The sequence below is a fragment of the Mobula hypostoma genome, chromosome 6 (assembly GCF_963921235.1).
Source record: "Mobula hypostoma chromosome 6, sMobHyp1.1, whole genome shotgun sequence".
Taxonomy (NCBI): domain Eukaryota; kingdom Metazoa; phylum Chordata; class Chondrichthyes; order Myliobatiformes; family Myliobatidae; genus Mobula; species Mobula hypostoma.
The window spans coordinates 38533141-38553073 of record NC_086102.1 but is presented as its reverse complement, the minus strand read 5'-3'; the positions used below and the strand labels follow the sequence as shown (position 1 = coordinate 38553073).

Sequence of the window (19933 nt, the reverse complement as noted above, 5' to 3'; positions counted from 1 at the left end):
CTGTGCTAGGTGCAAAATTTGAGCAGAGCGTTATCTATAATTTCAATAGTTCCATTTAATATCAGAGAATGTATACAATATACAACCTGAAATTCTTGCTCTTCGCAGACATCCATGAAAACAGAAGGGTGCCTCAAAGAATGTGTGACAGTAAAAATGTTAGAACCCCAATGCCCCCTTCTCCCCCTCCCATGCACAAGCAGCAGCAAGGCATCAACCCTCTCCCTCCCCTCCCCACTTATTCAGCAAAAAAAGCATTACCACCCACCACCACTAAGCAAGCAATAGCAGAGCCCCCAAAAGGGACCATGCTCTGCAGTCCAGAAAAACTGATCGTTCACCCAACCGTGCCACAGGCCCTCTGTCCCTAATAAAAGTGCAGATACACTGTAGGTGTCACAAAGTTAGAGGGGAGACCAACAAAAACAAACAACTCGTTGGTTTACAGTGCTGAAGTGTGCCGTGTTGCTTTTTACGAGTTCTCTGACTAGAGAATCAGCAGCAAACTCTTCCCCCACCAATGAGAGAGAGAGAGAGGTTTGCTGAGAACAGAGACCTTCGACAACTGTTTCCAATATTCCATTTTCTCCTACACTGCTTCAGTCAGCAGCACCAGCCAGGAATCTGCTTGTCCACAGGACTGCGAAGCCTCAGAACCCTGAAGACACGTTTATCTTCTAGGCCGCACCCTTGGGGTATCAAAAATGACTGGTCGGTGAGCCCCGGGAGCAGGTCCCATCACCACAAAGAACTGCAGTTCTGAGTGCAGCTGCAGGTCAAGGGCACTGACAGACCCTCAGCCACCTTAATAAGGGGGAAAAAAAAGACATTAAAGGTAGAAATTCCACTCTTTCCTCAGATGAGCTCAAAGAAACTGCTCTCTAGCACCATCATAGCTCCGCTTGTAAGAATTTTTGCACTCTGACTAACACAAATGAACCAGACAAAACAATTTCCCTGTGATTTAATAAAATTCCAGGCTCAGTTTAATGATACTGGTTTGGCACTGAAAGTTTTCTTTTACAAATACCAAAACTTGAAATGTTATTTTATACTAGCTCTCCTGTGATTTGTTTTTCCCCTTAATAGTTTCCCTCTTCTAAAAAGTTATTTGTAAAAAATGGCATTACAGTTTAGAAAAATAATTAAATTAAAACAAATCTTTTTTTTTGATAGGGACGTGGCAGTTCTCGTAGTGGGAGAAGTATTGTGATATGATGAAGATTTCCACAATTGATATGTTGGTTATGTTGAAGTATATAGATGGTGACCTCTGTTATCTTTTCATCATGGCTTTTACAGAACATAAGAAAAGCTCCAAAATGAATATTCAAGCTGTGCTTGAGATCTATAACTTTGCAACATGAACTGTTCATTATGATTGTCTTTGGAATAGAGAAAATACAATTGGACGTTGGTGGATAACTTTGTCGTTTTTTTTTAATGTTATGTACACCTAATGGGGAATTGACAGCTATCTCTTCTATACCTGGGTTTTCATCTCGTCCAGACAGTAAGTGGTTTCCTGTTTGAGGAAATATTCATTGAGACTACCTGTTATTCTGCAGCTTTAAAATCTATCAAAAATCTCATCGCGTAATGATTGTAAATTGGCAACGGCAAAAAAAGTTAGATGTATTATAAACAATTATATTGATGCCTTTTTCAATTCCAAGATAGCTAATTGTTTCAAATTAGTATGTAGTTATTTTAATCATTCATATTTTGATATTGTTTAATATAATTAATCTATACATTGAAATAAATTAAAATTATTCTTCTCTTGCATTCCTTTATCTGTGCAGCAATTCATAAAACAAGACAGCTGAAGGCAATTGTGTGTGGAGGGCTCAGATGCAGGAAATGCTCAGAAATGACTACAGAACAGTCAGGACAGGAAATCAACACTTTAGTGTATAACGTGTTTCAAAAGGAAAGTTGGTTTGACTGTAGAAATAGATTGGAGAAAAAAAAATGTGGGTCTGAGCACAGGAAAATAAAATGGGCAACATTATCAGCAAAACAAACATGCAGATCATTTACAGGAAACATTTGGTATCCAGTGGAGCACTTGAAGGAGATCCTGCTGACGGGAGAGTGTATTACATAACGAGTGACCCCACAGCTGAGTAAAGAACTAAGGGAATATGAAGCACACAAAGTGAGTACATGGACAGCACAAGTCCTTGTGCACAAATCATTGAAAGTTGGCTTTCATTACAGGCAATCCCCAGGTTACAAACGAGTTCCGTTCCTGAGTCCGTCTTTAAATTGGATTTGTACGTAAGTCAGAATAGGTACACCCGGTATTATTTAGTGTCAGTTAGTCAAATGTTTGTCTTCGTATATAGTATATATTTTACCTTTCTATGCATATAAAACACTTAAGAAACGTATGTATTTCAATAATTAAACCACTGCATTGCTTAGCAATAATTGTAGCTTTCATCAGGGCGGGGCCTTTCACATGCTCCATTATTCTCACTTTATCCTTTAAAATTGTTCCGATTGTTGACCGACTGTAGCCTGAAGCTTTTCCAGTGACTGATGGCGTTTCACCTCTTTCCGATCACTATTATTTTCATTTTATTTTCAATCACGATCGTTTTCCGTCAACGGAACAGAAACACTGTGGATTCAGTAGCAGCCGCGGGCAGCGGGTCCTGTGCTCCTCCGGGTCCTAAAGTCCACCCACACTGAGACAGGTTAAATGGGACAATTGGGGGGGCGGTATTGACTGGAAAACGGGGGAGGGGGAGTGAGGGTGAATCTTGCCGAGAAAAATTTAAGCCAAATAGAGTTACACACTCAACACAGTGTTAACCGCAACGGTTTAAAATGGCAGACGGTATTCTCCTTCCTCTGTTTGTAACTCAGACGTTCATAACTCAGGGACTGCCTGTACTAACATTTGTGCATGTTACACAGGGCAATGATCAGACAACTCCTAGTGTATTGTGTAAAGTTTTGATCTCTTGATCCCAAAGGCTGATGCTTCTAGAAAAACTACAATGAATATACGCTGAATTGGTTTCTAGGAAGGCAGATTTGGTACAAGTTTGAGTAGCCTAGGCCTCTGTATTCTAGAGTTAAGATTAAAAGTTAACCCCTGAAATATTAAAAAAACTTGGCCTGACAGTGAAGGCTATTTCCTCAAGACAGTCCAGCTCAGGAGTACCAGTGTCAAAATAGGCTATTTAGGACTAAAATGAGGGAGGTAAATCTTTGGAATTTAGTGTTAAAGTGTTATGGAAGAACAATAGCACATTCCAGTATTGAGTCAAAATTAGTGTAAACAGTTTGAAAAGGTTTAATTTGTTTATCTCCCCCATAATTTGAAAATATGAAAAACAACACATCTCCTTGAATGTAAAGGCAGGATGCCAAAATGAAGGAAAACAGATACATAACATACATCTAGGAATCAGTTCCAAACTTAGGTCAAAGTTTTCCATTACAGATCATGCATGTTGCAAGCATTTGGGTTACAGAAATTCACCCTCAAAATTCTGTAACCCAAATCATTACCCAAAAATTTGAGATGCAGAATAAAATTCACACAGAATTTGTGCAAAAACAACACAAATGAATCATTATCTTCCCAATTACCACTCCTTGACAGCTTAATCTTACAGGGGGGGAAAAAATCACAATAGACAATCCCCACCCCCACCAAATAATGTGCACCTCTTGCAAAATGCAGGGTATAAACTCATATTCCAAACTGTTAGCCATTTCAACATGACAAGCTGCTGGAGAGAGTCAAATTGATTATAGGGACTGGGGAGGGGTTGGAAAGGACAGCAACACGCAAACAACTATAGGCTTGTAGATTCAAACATTTACTTAATCAAAAATAGGCACTTTGATATTTTACAAATACAAATTTTCATGCAATATTAATATAGATCTTGTTTTCATTTTTACAACCAAAGAATTTGTTCTAATTTAAGAACATGTTTAAGTCAGAAACCTTAATTATCTTTATGCAAGGCAATTGATAGGAAAATCAGATAATGAGCAATCAAAGCAAAATGCTGTAACAGATCAACAGATTAGATATCTGTGTCAAACTGAAATAAGAATCAATGCTTATGACTGATTATTTGTAATGTAATTAACCTGAAATGAACTATTTGCATAGAAGTTGAGCTCTCCTATCCTTTTGTTTTAGGTTTCTATCAACTAGATTTTTACTTTTCAAACTACTGGCTGGAAATAACTTTATTCCAACTCAATATTTTAGTATATTCCATTTACATTATATTAACTAAAAAGGGATGAAAATAATCTCAAAATTCTTCACCACATTTCCAAGTCAAGGATGCTAATCAATTGCAAGATTCAAAACTTCAAGATTATTCATTGCAGCATTTTTTTCTAAAATATTCAATTCAAAATCTCATTCTTTTTCTTTTAAATTGATTTGAAGTAGTCTCCCAGCACATCCTTTTCCTATACAGTAATATTAAGTGAAGGCGCATCTTGGTAATAGTCAGCACTTTGTTCTGAATTACACCATTCACGATTTCCATCCGTCTGCAAATAAGCAACCAGAATGTTAGAACGTTATATACAAGGTGTGCATTATGCAGTGGTTTAATGTGAAAAAATAGATCAGAAGCTGAAAATACCTTATATATTTACTGTTGCCTGAATCAAAATTGTACGAACTATCAAAAATTCAATGTCACTAACTACACTTTAAATTTATATTCAAGTATCAAAGATTCATAAATGCAAAGTGGGTTAAAGGCAAACTAAATCCGTTTTAGGGATACAACTGCAAAAGTTTTAAGATTTTAAATTTAGTTAGAAACAATGTACATTAGACATTTAAAATCATACAATGGCTTAGCTTAAAGTACTTCAAAGGCAGCCAGTTTATATACACTTCTAATAAACACAGAATGCATTCAGAAAGGGGTTTAGAATTCAACAACTTAAGTTTACAGCTGCCATTAACTTTTAAAAGTGGAAATTAAAAATTAAAACATTCAATTATTTTAATAGCACCTCTGCAGATGGCACATATAAGGCTTCCGTTACTCTTGCGAGACCATGGATCTGCGCCTGGAAAGTCTTCACTCTCCAGGGCGCAGGCCTGGGCAAGGTTGTATGGAGGACCGGCAGTTGCCCATGCTGCAAGTCTTCCCTCTCCACAACATTGATGTTGTCCAAGGGAGGGGCATTAGGACCCATACAGATTGGCACCAGTGTCGTCGCAGAGAACTGTGTGATTAAGTGCCTTGCTCAAGGACACAACACGCTAAAGCATGGTGCTTAGATACTTCGTTAGCTGTGGGGAATAAGGGTATACATCATCTTTATTACAAGATTTTCCCTTGAATGCCTCGTATCCAGTGCTGTCAAATACTGATAGATGAGGCAAAAACAATCAGCTGAAGGAGAATTTTAGCAATTTGGTTTTGACCCAAAATGGCTTTTCCTTTCCCTCCACAGAACGTCCTTGACCTGAATATTGTTCTTGCCCCAGATCCCAGCAGCCTGTCCTAGAGTTGGAGGACTGTGTGTGGAGGTGGGAGGTGGGAGGTAGGTTAGGGGCTTGTTTTGTTGTTTTGCTGTGTTCTGTGTTGTTCTGCTGAGCATGATGGGCATACTATGCTGGCTTAGGTTGTTTACGCAAATCAATCATGTCTCTGTCACCTGACTGAGCACAACTCAAAAAATACTCCAGAAAATCAACATTACTATCTGCTTACATGTCTGAATCTACGGCAGCATCTATGGAAAAGAGTACAGTTGACGTTTCAGGCCGAGACCCTTTGGCAGGACCCTGCTGAAGGGTCTTGGCCTGAAGCATTGACTGTATTCTTTCCATGATGATGCCTGGCCTGCTGAAATCCCCCAGTATCTTGGATTTCCAGCATCTGCCAATTTTCTCTTGTTTGTGATGGCATCTTCTTACTACTGAAATGATCAGCAGCTAGATGGGAATGTGACCACCTGAAAGGTTTAGTCACTCACTGGATTTCCCTAACTTCATTTTCTCAGGTTAAAATCCAGGACGTTTACAATAACAGCAGATCATGGTAAGAGTTCAGAACTGTCTTCACAGCTATTACATGCTGGCCTTGCCAGCAACACTCATATTGCATGGGTAAACTTAAATTACATCATTCTTTAAAGATAGCATAAGCACTCCAAACAAAAGTCCAGAATTTAATTTTTTTTTAAAATACATTTTCATTCGCCAGATTCTACTCGTAAAGTCCTTTATAATGCTCGAGCAATAAGGAATTTGAAGATATTTGTTCCCACAAAATGTATACAAGGGTGAATAGCTTACATAGCTGTAAGGAGGAAGCCAGACAGAAAAAAGTTATGCTGCTGGAGCCCGTGGAGCGTAGGGGAATGCGAGGAAACCTGATTGAGGTATACAAAATTATGAAGGGTATGCACAGGGTAAATGCAAGCAGGCTTTTTTCAGAGGTTGGGTGAGACTAGAAATAGAGTTCATGGGTTAAGGGTGATAGGTGAAATGCTGAAGGGAACTTCTTCACTCAGAGGGTGGTGAGTGTGTGAAACGAGTTGCCAGCGGAAGTGGTGGATGCAGATTCGATTTAAACATTGAGGAGAAATTTGGATATGGAGGGCTATGGTCCAGATGCATGTTAATGGGACTAGGCAGAATAATAGTTCGGCATGGACCAAAGTATCTGCTCCTGTGCTGTCATGCTGTATGACAAGCAAAACTGGGAGGATGCTCACATGGAGCATGAACTCCAAACTGGGATGACAGAGCTCTTTCCATACTGAAACTACCGAGTAATCACATGTTAATAACTGGCAGACTTAACTTGAACTAGTATCAACTGCCTTAAGATCCACTGGGACAGATGAATAACAGATGGCTTTTTGGGAAATTCGGGTAGTTGTTCATCGATTGCGTACCAAAGCAGGAACCTATCAATGGTGATAAAAAGTAAAAAATCTTTACCAGTCAAATTCCTTTCAAATTCTGGTTTGGCATTGTAGTACTCCTCTGGTGTTACAGTTTTTATTCCACCAAAATAATCCAGGACCCAAATGTTGGTGATACTCAGCTTGGCGAAGTACCATTCGTGACTGGATGGCCAGCTGGACATTTCTGGATGACGCTTGAAGAGAGCCTCCTTGGCAATTTCAATTTCCGTCCCATTCACCTGAATAATGAATATATATAAAATATTTGTAGTCCTGGAGTACTCAGAAAGAAACTGGAGCTCCCACTTCAGTTTACTCTGTGTCAAAAGGTGCCTCAGAACAAAGCCCACATAAAGTTGTCTAAATGCGTGGATGTGGGGCAATTGGACCCCATCATCCCATTTCAATATACTTGAAATCAATAAATATGATTGAAGGTACTGCAAAATCACTACGTATGAGTACACGCTGAACTCAGAATAATTTCTTTTAATGCTTCTCTGTAATGCACTTTTATTATAAGGCAATTGAAAAGTCTCAGGAATGCAAAAATAAACAATAATTAAATAAAATAATGACAAATTAACTTATAGCATTGAACACCATCACTTCTCCCTTTAGGGTAATGTGGAATGCAGAATCAGTTTTTGGTAATTAAATGATGTTTTTCCTTTCTGTGTCACATGACAATGAGAAAAAAAATCACTGGAAACTCAGACTAACACTTCACTTTTTCCAATCAGTTTAAACTCATTTGCCAACGACCAGGAATAGAAAATTCGCGAGCCAACAGGAAAGTAGGATGGATGATGCAAAAGTCGGAGTGTTATGTTACAGCATACCGTCACAATTGTTCCACAGAGGATCACACGACAACAAAGTGGACTTTGAGCATCATATTTGTGTTTTCTACAGTAGTCAGTCTCTGCCAAGGTCATGGTCAGGGAGACTTCTGGATGCATCTAAAATAAAAGTGGGAAACATTAAGAGTAAACAGGAATTTAAATATCGAATGATCCACGTCAATTCACATTTTACAACAGGATCAATAAGGCATGTAGCTCAAGTCCCCATCACTACTGAGCACATTCACTCTATCCACAGGAAAAGACAAGTTCTCCCTTTTGTCTCCAGTTCTGACGTAGAAACTTAGCCAGAAATGTAGGCTTTTTATTCCCTTCCATAGATTCCTTTCAATGAGTAGCTGATGTCAGATGTATCAGTATTGAGAAGCTAAGGTTAGATGTATCAATATTATACAGTAGAGTGGGGAATTACAGAGGCATGAGAGAGGAGTTAGCCAGAACTGATTGGAAAAGAAAACGGCAGGGATGACAGCAAAGCAGCAATGGCTGGAATTTCTGGAAGCAATTTAGAAGGCACAGAATATAACATCCCAAGGAGGAAGAAGTATTCTAAAGGAAAGATGACACAACTGTGGCTAACAAGAGAAGTCAAACAGAGAGCACATAATAGAGCAAAAATTAGTGGGAAGTTAAGAGGATTGGGAAGCTTTTAAAAACCAACAGAAGGCAATTTAAAAAGTCATTAAAGCAAAGATGGAACAAAGATGTAAGCTTGCCAATAATATTAAAGAGGATACCAAATGTTTCTTCAGATACATAAAATGTAAAAGAGGCGAGAGTGGATATTGGACCACTGGGAAAGGATGCTGGAGAGGTAGTAATGAGGGACAATGATATAGCAGATGAACTGAATAAGTATTTTGCAACAGTCTTCAATGTGGAAGACACTAGCAGTATGGTGGAAGTTTCAGATATCAGGGGACATGAAGTCTGTGAAGTTACCATAACTATAACAAAGATCATTTTGATTTTAAAAATCAGCAAGGCCAGAGACCATCAAATTTTGACTCCTGACAATTCATTTCAAGTCCTTAGCATAAGGAAATAAAAAGTAATTACACTAGTTCCCTCTACTGGAGCACAGAATGGAAAATGGCCACTGTTCATCAGGGTATGGTGGGATAGTTACTGTTTCTGACTCTTGAGTTCTCAGTAAGAAGAGAACATTTTTTTTAATATAATCAAAATAAGGTTTATTTAAAATAAAAGATTATTTAGAAGAATAAACCTTGTAAACTCTTCCATTCTTAGTCAATATGTTACATAGTGTTCCACTACATTGGTGAGGCCTAATTTGGAGTATTGTGTGCAGTTTTGGCCAACTACCTATAGGAAAGATGTAAATAAGGTTGAAGGAAATACAGAGAAAATTTTCAAGGATATTACTGGATCTGGGGACCTGTTATAAGGAAAGATTGAATAGGTTAGGACTTTATTTCTTCGAACATAAAAGATTGAAAGAGATTTGATAGAGGTATACAAAGTTATGAGGGGTGTAGATAGGGTAAGTACAAGGATTTCCACTGAGGTTGGGTGGGACTAAAATTAGAGGACATGGGTTAACGGTGAAAGATGAAAAGTTTAAGGGGAACATGAGGGGAAACATGACCACTCAGAGGGTCATGGTGCATGCGAGCTTGATTTCAACGTTTAAGAGAAGTTGGATAGTTACATAAACAGTAGAGATATGGAGGGCTATGGTCCCGGTGCAGGTCGATGGGAGTAGGCAGCTTAAATGGTTTTGGCATGGACTAGATGGGCCAAAGGGCCTGTTTCTGTGCTGTACATTTCTATGACTCTATAGAAAAGGTTCTTGGGAAATTGAAAGGTCTGAAGATGATAAGTCACCCGGACCAGACACGCCAGGGTTCTGAAAGGGGTGGCTGAAGAGATCGTGGAGGCATTAGTAATGACCTTTCAAGAAACACTAGTGCAAGGGGTTTACATGGGGCAGAATTTATTAATTGCATCTGGGAAAGTTTCTTAAATCAATATGTGGATGGTCCAATGAGAGGAGGGGCTGTACTGGACCTGATGACGGGTAATGAGCTCAGCCAGGTGACTGACCTTCCAGCAGGTGAACAGTTAGGGAACAGTGACCACAACTCCTTAACTTTCAGGATAGCTATAGATAGATAGATATAGTTCTTACAGGAGAGTTTGAAACTGGAGTAGGGCAAATTAGAAGTGCATTAGGCAGGAACTAAGTGTTAATTGGGAACATCTTTTCTCTGGAAAGTCCACATTAGACATGCGGAGTGTGTTTAAAGATGAATTGCACAGAGTACAGGAAAGGTAAATTCCCTTTAGAAGGAAGGATGGGTATGGAAAGGTAAGAGAATCTTGGATGTCCAGAGAGGTGATGATATTAGTCAAGGAGAAAAAGGAAAAATATGTAAAGCTCCAGAGATTAGGATCAAACGAAGCACCTGAGGAGCATAAAGAAAGCAGAAAAGAACTAAAGAAGGGAATTGAGAAAGCCAGGAGGGGTCCATTGAAAAGTCCTTGTGAAGTAGGATCAATGTAAATCCCAAGGCATTCTATACATACATCGAGGGCAAGAGGATAACTAGGGAGAGGGTGGGACCACTCAAGGATGGGGAGGGGGCAGGGAACATTTCCTTGGATGTGGAGAATGTGAGTGAGGTACCTGATAAGTACTTTGCCTCAGTATTTACCAAGGAAAAAGATATGGAGGACCAGGTGATCGGTGCTGAGTTTATAAATATGTTAAGGAGTTTAGAGATCAAGGAGGGCCTCAATGAGAATGAAGGTGGACAGGTCCCCAGGTTATTGAAGGAGGCAAGGGAGGAGATTGCTGGGACCTTGACCAGTATCTTTGTGTCCTCTCTAACCACAGGCAAGGTCACGGAGGACTGGCGAGTGGCTTATGTTGTACTCCTATTTAAGAGCGAACAAGGGAAAATCCTGGGAACTGTAGAACGGTGAGTCTCACGTCAGTTGTAGGGAAATTGCTGGAGAAAATTCTTCGGGGTAGGATATATGAGCATTTGGAAACCCATGGGCCTCCATAATGAGAACCAGCACGGCTTTGTGAAGAGGAGGTCATGTCTTACCCACTTGATTGAGTTTCTTTGACAAAGTGACAAGAGAGATTGACAAGGGTAGGGCAGTGGATGTTGTCTATATGCATTTTAATAAGGTGTTTGACAAAGTCTCTCATGGGAGACTCACCCAGATCCGGAGTCTGCAGCAAATTGGCTATTTAGATCCAGAAATGGCTTGTGCATAGAAGACAGAGGGTAGTGGTTGAAGGGACTCATTTGAACTGGAGATCTGTGATTAGTGATGTTCTGCAGGGTTCTGTGCTGTTTGTGATGTATGGAAATAACATGGGTGACAATGCTGGAGGTCTGTGATTAGTGATGTTCTGCAGGGTTCTGTGCTGTTTGTGATGTATGGAAATAACATGGGTGATAATGTAGATGGGTGGGTTAATAAGTTTGTGGATGATACCAAGATTGGAGTTGTGGATAGTGTAGAACAGTGGTAAACAATACAGTGTGATATAGATCAGTTGCAGATATGGGCTGAGGAATGGCAGATGGAGTTTAATCGAGATAAATGTGAACTAGGGCAAATGCAAGGAGGACAATATCCTTAACAGTGTTACTGAGCAGAGAGATCTTGGGATCCATGTTCATTGCTCCTTGAAAGTGGCTACACAGGTCAATAAGGTGGTTCAGAATGCTTTTGGAATGCTTGCTTTTATTAGTCGAGGCACAGAGCTCAAAAGTTGAGAGGTTATGTTGCAAATATATAAAACTCTGGTTAGCCATATCTGGAATATTGCATACAGTTCTGATTGCCCCTCTATAGGAATGATGTTGAGGCTTTGGAGAGGGTCCAGAAGAGGTTTACCAGGATGCTGCCTGGTTTAGAGGGCATGTGGTATCACGAGAGGCTGTATAAAACTTGGGTTATTTTCTCTGGAGCGCTGGAGACCGAGAGGTTATCTGATCAAGGGTAATAAGATTATGAGAGGCACAGACAGAATAGATGGATTCAATGCCTTTTATGCATGCTTTGATAAGGGAGAACTATGACATGCCAACAGGAACTCCCATATCTCTGGATGACCTTGTAACTTCAGTCTCTGGAGCCAAATATTGAGAATTAATCAAGTGGATAAATTCACAAAAGCCATCTTGTTCAGATGGTGTACCTCGCTGAATACTAAAGATCTATGTGGACCAACTGGCTGGAATATTTATTGATATATTCAAACTCTCAAGCAACACATACAAAATGCTAGATGAACTCAGCAGATATAGGAGCAGAATTAGGCCATTTGGTCCATTGAATCTGCTCTGCCATTTCATCATGGCTGATCCAATTTTCCTCTCAGCTCCATTCTCCTGCCTTCTCCCCTTATCCCTTCATGCCCTGACCAATCAACTATCTATCAACCTCTGTCTTAAATATACATAAAGACTCGGTCTCCACAGCTGCAAAGAATTCCATAGATTCACCACTCTCTAGCTAAATAAATTCTTCCTCATCTCTATTCTAAAAGGACGCCCCTCTATTCTGAGGCTGTGTCCTCTGGTCTTAGACTCTCCCACCATGGAAAATATCCTCTCCACATCCACTCTATCAAGGCCTTTTAGCACTCAATAGGTTTCAATGAGGTTACCCTTCATTCTTCTGAATACAGGCCCAGAACCATCAAATGCTCTTCATATGACAAGCCATTCAATCCTGGAATCATTTTTATGAACTTCCTTTGAACCCTCTCCAGTTTAGGACATCCTTTCTATGATATGGGGCCCAAACCTGCTCACAATACTCCAAGTGAGACCTCACCAACATTTTATAAAGTTTCAACGTTACATACTTGTTTATATTCTAACCCCCTTGAAATAAATAATATCACATTTACCTTCTTCACCACAGACACAAACTAAAAGTTAACCTTTAGGGAATCTTGCACAAGGACTCCCATTTCCCTTTGCACCGTTTTTTTTGTATTTTCTCCCCGTTTAACTTTTTCATTTCTTCTTCCAAAGTGTACATACACTTCCCGACACTGTATTCCATCTGCCATTTCCTTGCCTATTCTCCTAACCTGTCTGTCCTTCTGTAGCCTCTCTGCTTTCTCAAACCTACCTGCCCCTCCAACTATCGTCATATCATCTTCAAACTTTGCAACAAAGTCATCAATTCTATCATCCAAATCATTGACATATAACATAAAAAGATTCGTTCCCAACACTGACCCCTGTGAAACACCACTAGTCACCGACAGCCCGTCAGAAAAGGCTCCCTTCATTCCCTCCTGCCAATCAGCCACTGCTTTACCCATGCTAGGATCTTTCCTGTAATACCATGGGCTTGTAGCTTGTTAGTCAGTCTCACATGTGGCACCTTGTCAAAGGCCTTCTGAAATCCAAGTACCCAACATCATCCAGTTTCTTATTTCTTCAAAGAATTCCAACAGATTTGTTAGGCAAGGTTTTCCCTTGAGGAAACCATGCTGACTACAGCCCATTTCATCATGTCGCAGAAAGACATTTCTGAATGTTATCCTGACCTGTGGAAAAAGGTCAAGATGCTCTGTATTGCTTTCCAGCATCATATTTACTGGAGTGCAGTTTCAGTGAAGTCGCCCAACATCTTTCAAGGCAACAAAACAGACTGCAAATGATTGGATGGGGGTGTGGGGGTGGGGGAGGGATCTGAGACTCCCGAGTGACATTCAGATTGATGTTGTGAAGTTGATATCACTGCACCGAGCCCATCCATCTGCTGAAAGGTGAAAGGGCAATGAAGTAGTGAATATTTGTACTACTAATGCGCGTGCTAAAATTGTTGATGAAAATGGTTCTCATTGTAATTTTTAAAATAATTTTATTTGTAGCTTTAAATAGATTTAAATATTGTTTTGCAATTATTTGTCACTGCTTTGAACTTGCAGTTCCTATTTTATTTCACTGTTCTTCATTGTTTTTTATGTAATGGCCTGAAAGGGAGAACGTTACACTGGGGATTGTGTTCTGGGAGTCAATGGGGAGGTAACCCAAAAAAGTCTGGGAACCATTGATTTATATCCTCTGAATTTTCTGATAGTTATCCAAAAACAAATCTGGAACGGAAACAATGAAATTTAATTGCTTTGAAGTTTCTAAACAAGGCTTAAAGACAGCAATCCCTGCCACACAATTCAGTTAAGACCTTTCAGCTACATTTGGGTTCATTTAGTAAAACTTAACAGTGTGGGGTAATCATCAAATTAAAAACTATATGAAGAACTGTGGCTCACCCTGACTCAGCAAAACTTTGAGAATCACTGTTTAGTCTTTAATCTCATGACAACATTCATATCAGCGTGATACACCCATTCTGGTTATCTGGGGAAACACAAAAACTACAGATGTCGGAATCTGCTGCAAGAAAAGCAAACTGCTCGAGAAACTCAGTGCATCAGGCAGCAATTGTGGCTGAAAATAAGACAGCTGACATTTTGGATTGAGACCTGCTGACACCCAAAATGCCAAATAAACATTTCATCTGGACCAGCTAAAATCTTCTATAGAAGCCTCCTGACCTGCCAGGTTCCTCCAGCAGTCCATTTTTTGTTGGTAGCAGAGCTTTAGTAAGTTTTAAAATCCTAAACATTTGAAAAAAAGATCCTGTTGAATAAATCAGTAAATTTGTTTATTATTGTCACATGTACAGAGATATAGTGAAAAACTTGCCTTGCGTACCTCCCTGACAGATCGGTTCATTACACAGTGCATCGGGTAGTACAAGGTTACAGTTGCAGCTACAGAAATTGCTGTGTGGGTAACAAAGTGCAAGGTCAAAACTAGGTCAACTGTGAGGTCATGAGTCTACCTTATCGTACCACGGGACTGTTCAGTCGTCCTAGAGCAGCAGGAGACAGCCTCGTGATACGTGCCTTCAGAATTTTGTATCTTCTGCTTGATGGGAGAGGGAATGTCTGGTTTGGGTGGAGCCTTTGATTATGCTGGCTGCTTTACCGAGACAGCGAGAAGTACAGACAGAAGGTTTCCATGAGGTGCTAAACTGTCTCCACAGTTCTGCAGTTTCTTGCTGACTCGGGCATCGCAGTGGCCACACCAACCTGCGATACATCTGGAAAGATAGTTTTCGATGGTACATCAACTAAAAGTTTGTGAAATCAAAGGAAGTATGCCAAATTTCTTGTAGAGACACTGATGAGCTTTCTTAGCTGTGGCATTTATATGGCTAGACCAGGACAACTATTCGTGATGTTCTCTCCTCAGACCATAAAACTCTCAACCCTTACAACCTCAGCACTGTCGATACAGACAGCCTTCTTCCTGGAGTCAACAACCAGCCTTTTTGCTTTGCTGACCCTGAGGGAAAGGTTGTCGTCATGACACCATGTCACTAGGCTCTCTACCTCTTTCCTGTACTCCGACTCACTACACTGGTACAATATGTAAATTTGTACATGGAGTTCGAGCACACACAGTTGTGAGAGTACAGGGAGCAGAGTAGGGGGCTGAGAATGAGAGGCCCCAGCGTTGAGGAAGATTATGACAGAGATATTGCCGTCCTGCTCAAGTGTCTATCCTACTGACACCAAATCAAACAAACCTTGGTGAAAGTTCAAAACTGATCACCACACTTTGTTCAATCTTGTCAGACTAGGGTCAAGAAGTTAAGTTCATGTGTCTTTGAAAGCAAGAAACATTTAATCTAATTCCCTCTTTCTCATAAAATTTGGAGCTTTCAATATCCTGAATCTCAAATTTATCATACGTAGAGTATTTTCTTCACTTTTTCCTCTTTCCATCAAGCCCAAGTTACTAAAACTTCCAAAGTTCAGGAGAAGGGAGTTCAGCAAGGTAAAAGATCATGATATCTCAGTCCATCAGTAACACTGACATTGGGAAGGTTGCACAATCGTTAGTGCTGCTGACTCATAGCTCCAGGGACACATGATCAATCCTGCCCCGTCTGCCACTTGAACAGTCTCCCTTTTACTATGTGGGCCTCTGCAGGGTGCCCAAGTTTTCTCATGAAGACTGGCCACTGTAAATTATTTTATTGTAGGTTGCGGTTACGGATCCTGCAGCCCACCTGGGTCGTCTGGGCACCGTATGGATGAGCGCTGCACCAGTTGCCTGCATCTCTCCCGGTTGTGGGTGAGTGCATGGGTCTCTCTACAGTCCACTCTGTGACATTGTCTGCCCCTTTTTCTCTTCCCCTGCACCATTCCCTGGAGAATGATCCTTCAGAGTCCACTTGATCTTGTTACATGGCTATGACACCTCAATCTCCTCTTCTTTACTGTGGACAGTCGATCTGCGTAGTGTCTCATGTGCTGGGTGATGGTTCTATGTACTTTATCGTTTGAAACATGGTCTGCGTAGGAGATGCTGAAAGGCCTTCTGAAGCATCTCTTTTCTACTGCCTGGATTTTTTTTGCAGTTCTGCTGTCAAAGTCCATGATTCACATGCATACAAGAAGATGGAGAACACAACTACAAGCCGTAGTTTCAGCATGATCTCAGAGCAATGTTATTGTCTCTCTAGATGGGTTTTAGTTTAGCCAGCATTGCTGTTGTTTGGGCTGTCCATTGCAAGGACCTCAGGCTTTGAGCCTATATGGTTGATGATGGTGCCAGGATACTTGAACCGTCTGACAGTCACTAGTTCTTATCCACCGACTGTGATTCGCTCCTCATTGTTTCTCATCAGTTTGGTTTTCTCTGCACTGATCTTCATGCCATATCCATCTTGTAGGTAAGATTTTTTTTTAAAAGAGGAAAGTTGATGAACTTGTGAGAGAATAAGTTGCAGAATTATATAAAAAAGGGGAATGAGACAGATGGAAAAGCTCTGCTGGGAACTTGCGGACACACAGTGGGCTGAATGACGTTCTTTTGCACAAAACTAATATGTAATAGCTCCCAAATGACATTCCCCCCAACCCCACCACTGAAAAATGTTATTTGTACCAAATAAATAATCTGCACGATGATCAAATGAATAGAAGTTGCAAAAACCTTAAACATGTAACATTTGCTGTCTCTAACAACAAAATGAGGCTACTATTTTCATGATGTATGCCAAAATCACTGACAACAGACTACAGAAAAAAAGCACATTTAAAAGCTGATCACTGACCAAAATTCAATTCATATCACGTTTGAAGTACAGCAGCAAATATCTGAAGAGATGATGAGTTAGCCTGAATAGTGTTAGCATACCAGTCCATGTCCCAACTGTGACACAACTCCTGCAGTTTCATCTCCAAGTCAGAAGATTATGGGATCAAGTCCAAAGAAAAAACTTGGGTGGACACTGTAGTGTATTATTGAGAGAGTACAAGACTGGCAGCAATGCTGTCTTTCAGTTCAGATTAAGTCAAAGAGGCACAATCCCCTTCCAGCAGGTCAGAACAAGAAAATACTATGCTACCAATTAGGAGAAAGAAAATTACCTTCATTACTATAATCAGAGAATATGGACATATTTAAAAGACCAGGAGGTTACTCCACAGATAATCTGAGTTAAAGTTTACTGGTTTCTCTCTCCAAAGACAATTACTTGCCAAGTATGCCCAGCAATTTGTTTTACTTCAATTTCTAGATTCTGCAGGTTTTTTTGGTTTGCGTAATCCTTGTTACTCTGCCTAATATACAGTGACTAGAAGAAGTATCCAGTCCACCTCTCACTCATGCTGGGTTTTCACCATTCCCGCGGACCTTCCCCTCTCTGAGGCAGAACACTCTGTCCTCAGGAAGGACCTCACCTTTGCCCCCCTGCGCCTGCACCTCAGTGAGTTCCGTATGACAACTCTGGAGGAGTTGCAAGCTTCAGTGGCTGAGATGGGAGAGACTGCGCATACAACTGTTGCCTCGGTGCTTTATGGGAGAGTGGCAAAGAGAAAGCCACTGTTGAAAAAAAAACATATGAAATCTCGGGTAGAGTTTGCCAGCAGGTATGTGGGAGACTCTGAAGTCAGCTGGATGAAGGTTCTGTGGTCTGATGAAACCAAAATTGAACTTTTTGGCCATCAGACTGGACACTGTTCGGTGCAAGCCAAACACCAAACATTATCAAAACACACCATCCCTACCTTGAAGTATGGTGGAGGCTGCATCATGCTGTGAGGATGCTTCACTGCAGCAGGCCCTGGAAGGCTTGTGAAGGTAGAGGGTAAAATGAATGCAGTAAAATCCAAGGAAATCCCAGAAGAAACACTGATGCAGTCTGCAAGAGAACTTGCGAGGAGATTTGTTTTCCAGTAAGACAATGACCCCAAGCATAAATCCAAAACTACACAGGAACAACAAAGTTAATATCCTGGTGTGGCCAAGTCGGAGTCCAGACCTCAATCCAATTGAGAATTTGTGGCCGGACTTGAAAAGGGCTGTTTACTCACGATCCCCATGCAATATGACAGAGCTTGAGCAGTTTTGTAAAGAAGAATAGGGAAAGATTGCAGTGTCCAGGTGTGCAAAGCTGATAAAGAGACTGATCCACACAAACTCAAGGCAGTAATTGCTGGCAAAGGTGCATCCACTAAGTTAAGACTTGAAGGGAGTGAATATTTATGCAATCATTAATTTGTGTTCTATATCTGTAATTTATCTCACTTTTTAGAGACCTACTTAAAGTGTTAAAAAAAGCCAAATTAAATCCACTGTTATTCATCTTCCAAGGGAGGTGAATACTGTTTATAGGCACTGTATTTCACAATCAGAAATTAACATTTTAAAAATTATTGGACATTATTTTTGCATTGGTATATTACAATTACCACAGTTTTTAACTCTTGAAAAAATGTATATCTGGGGAAAATAGGTACAAAACGTCTTCGGGAACTGTCAAGTGGACCCGAAATTGATTTTTACCGGTTGCATACAATCGAAGGCAGGCTGCCTGGCCTCCCCTCCACTCACCTCGATATCCTGTACTGAGATTTCCATTGGGGTCAGATAGAGGTACGGCACCCCACTTCCGTTCCCTTGCAGACCGTCACTGATCGAGAAGACGTTGGCGAAAGCCCGTCCGACAACCGGCTTATGTGTGGAGATGGTAGCCATCGCCGCCCAGTCACAGCTATTAACCACGTACCGCGCCATTCGCGCTACCTCCTCGTGAGGGGGGATAGCGCCCACTCGGCTCAGGAATGCCACCAGGAGGAAGAACACAACCCGCGCCATGGTTCACCTGTCCGTAGGTGTGTGTGACAACGATCACATCACTCAACACCACCAGCAGCACAATCATGTGACTCGGCCGAGCGCATCACATGACCCGAACCTCCCAGTACGAATGCGTAACTAGTTCCCAGCGTTGTCAGCGCAAGTGTTCCTACTGGGCTCTCTGCCCAGCATACCCGAATTAAAACAATTCATACAGGCGGGGTAGAGTTTCCCAAGGGGACAAATCAACAGCAGGGGTTTACTCAATGAAGGCGGCATTTCTCATTAAAGATCTTCAGCAGGCGGGACATGTCTTCTTCTCGTTACCGCTCTCGGGGAGGAGGGGTACCGAAACCCGAGGATGCACACTCAGTGATTCAGGAACAGCTTCATCCCACCCGCCTTCTGATTTCCAATGTACACGGTCTGTTAACGCTACCTTGTTGCCCCTCTTTTGCACTCTTGGTGATTTTTATGTCCACCAAACAACACATTCCGTGCCACGTCAGTGAAAATAAACCCGAATCTGCCCATGATAGCGACGTTTTCCTTAAGTATTTCAGTTTTTTCCGTAACGTGTCACATCCAACTTTGGACCTTAAGCAATATTTTATTTTTAAACACTAGCAACCTATAAAGATAACGGTGTGCCTTTTCCCTGCTCTGTCGGCAGTTTTCTGAATACCTTCATCATTTAAATTACCAAAGATTTCTAGTATATAGTGAATAAGTGAGAAACCGAAACAATATCTATAAAAGGCTATCAGATTAGGAGTTTGCTGGGGTTTTTTTGTTAACTGTTTTTCCACTGACACAGCTGAAAAAGTTGATACAGTTGGTCAGGGCTGGATTAAGCTAGTGAGGGGCCTGTAGCGTATGTTATAAAGTGGCCCTAAATTTTAAAAATGCACATAAGTATTAAAACATAAAATTACTTGCATAGGAAAGTAATTCAATTTTTTCTTTTGG

The 19933-nt window shown here is 40.8% G+C and overlaps 2 protein-coding genes across 2 annotated transcripts in view; one reads left to right on the top strand and one right to left on the bottom strand.

The window, feature by feature from the left end:
- LOC134347946 (immunoglobulin-like domain-containing receptor 1) overlaps window positions 1-4105 on the top strand; it is a 67631-nt gene extending 63526 nt beyond the window's left edge. Inside the window, exon 8 of the mRNA XM_063050615.1 lies at window positions 1177-4105. Coding sequence (XP_062906685.1) covers window positions 1177-1218 — 42 coding nt within the window. The 3' untranslated portion in view covers window positions 1219-4105. The remainder of the gene's footprint in view (window positions 1-1176) is intronic.
- creg1 (cellular repressor of E1A-stimulated genes 1) lies at window positions 3335-19073 on the bottom strand. The gene is made up of 4 exons (XM_063050616.1): window positions 18719-19073; window positions 7770-7889; window positions 6962-7166; window positions 3335-4539 (listed from the first exon to the last, which is right to left on the bottom strand). The coding sequence occupies exons 1-4, from the start codon at window positions 18980-18982 to the stop codon at window positions 4523-4525; spliced, it is 606 nt and encodes a 201-aa protein (XP_062906686.1). The 5' UTR covers window positions 18983-19073; the 3' UTR covers window positions 3335-4522.
- Between the last annotated feature and the right edge of the window lie 860 nt (window positions 19074-19933).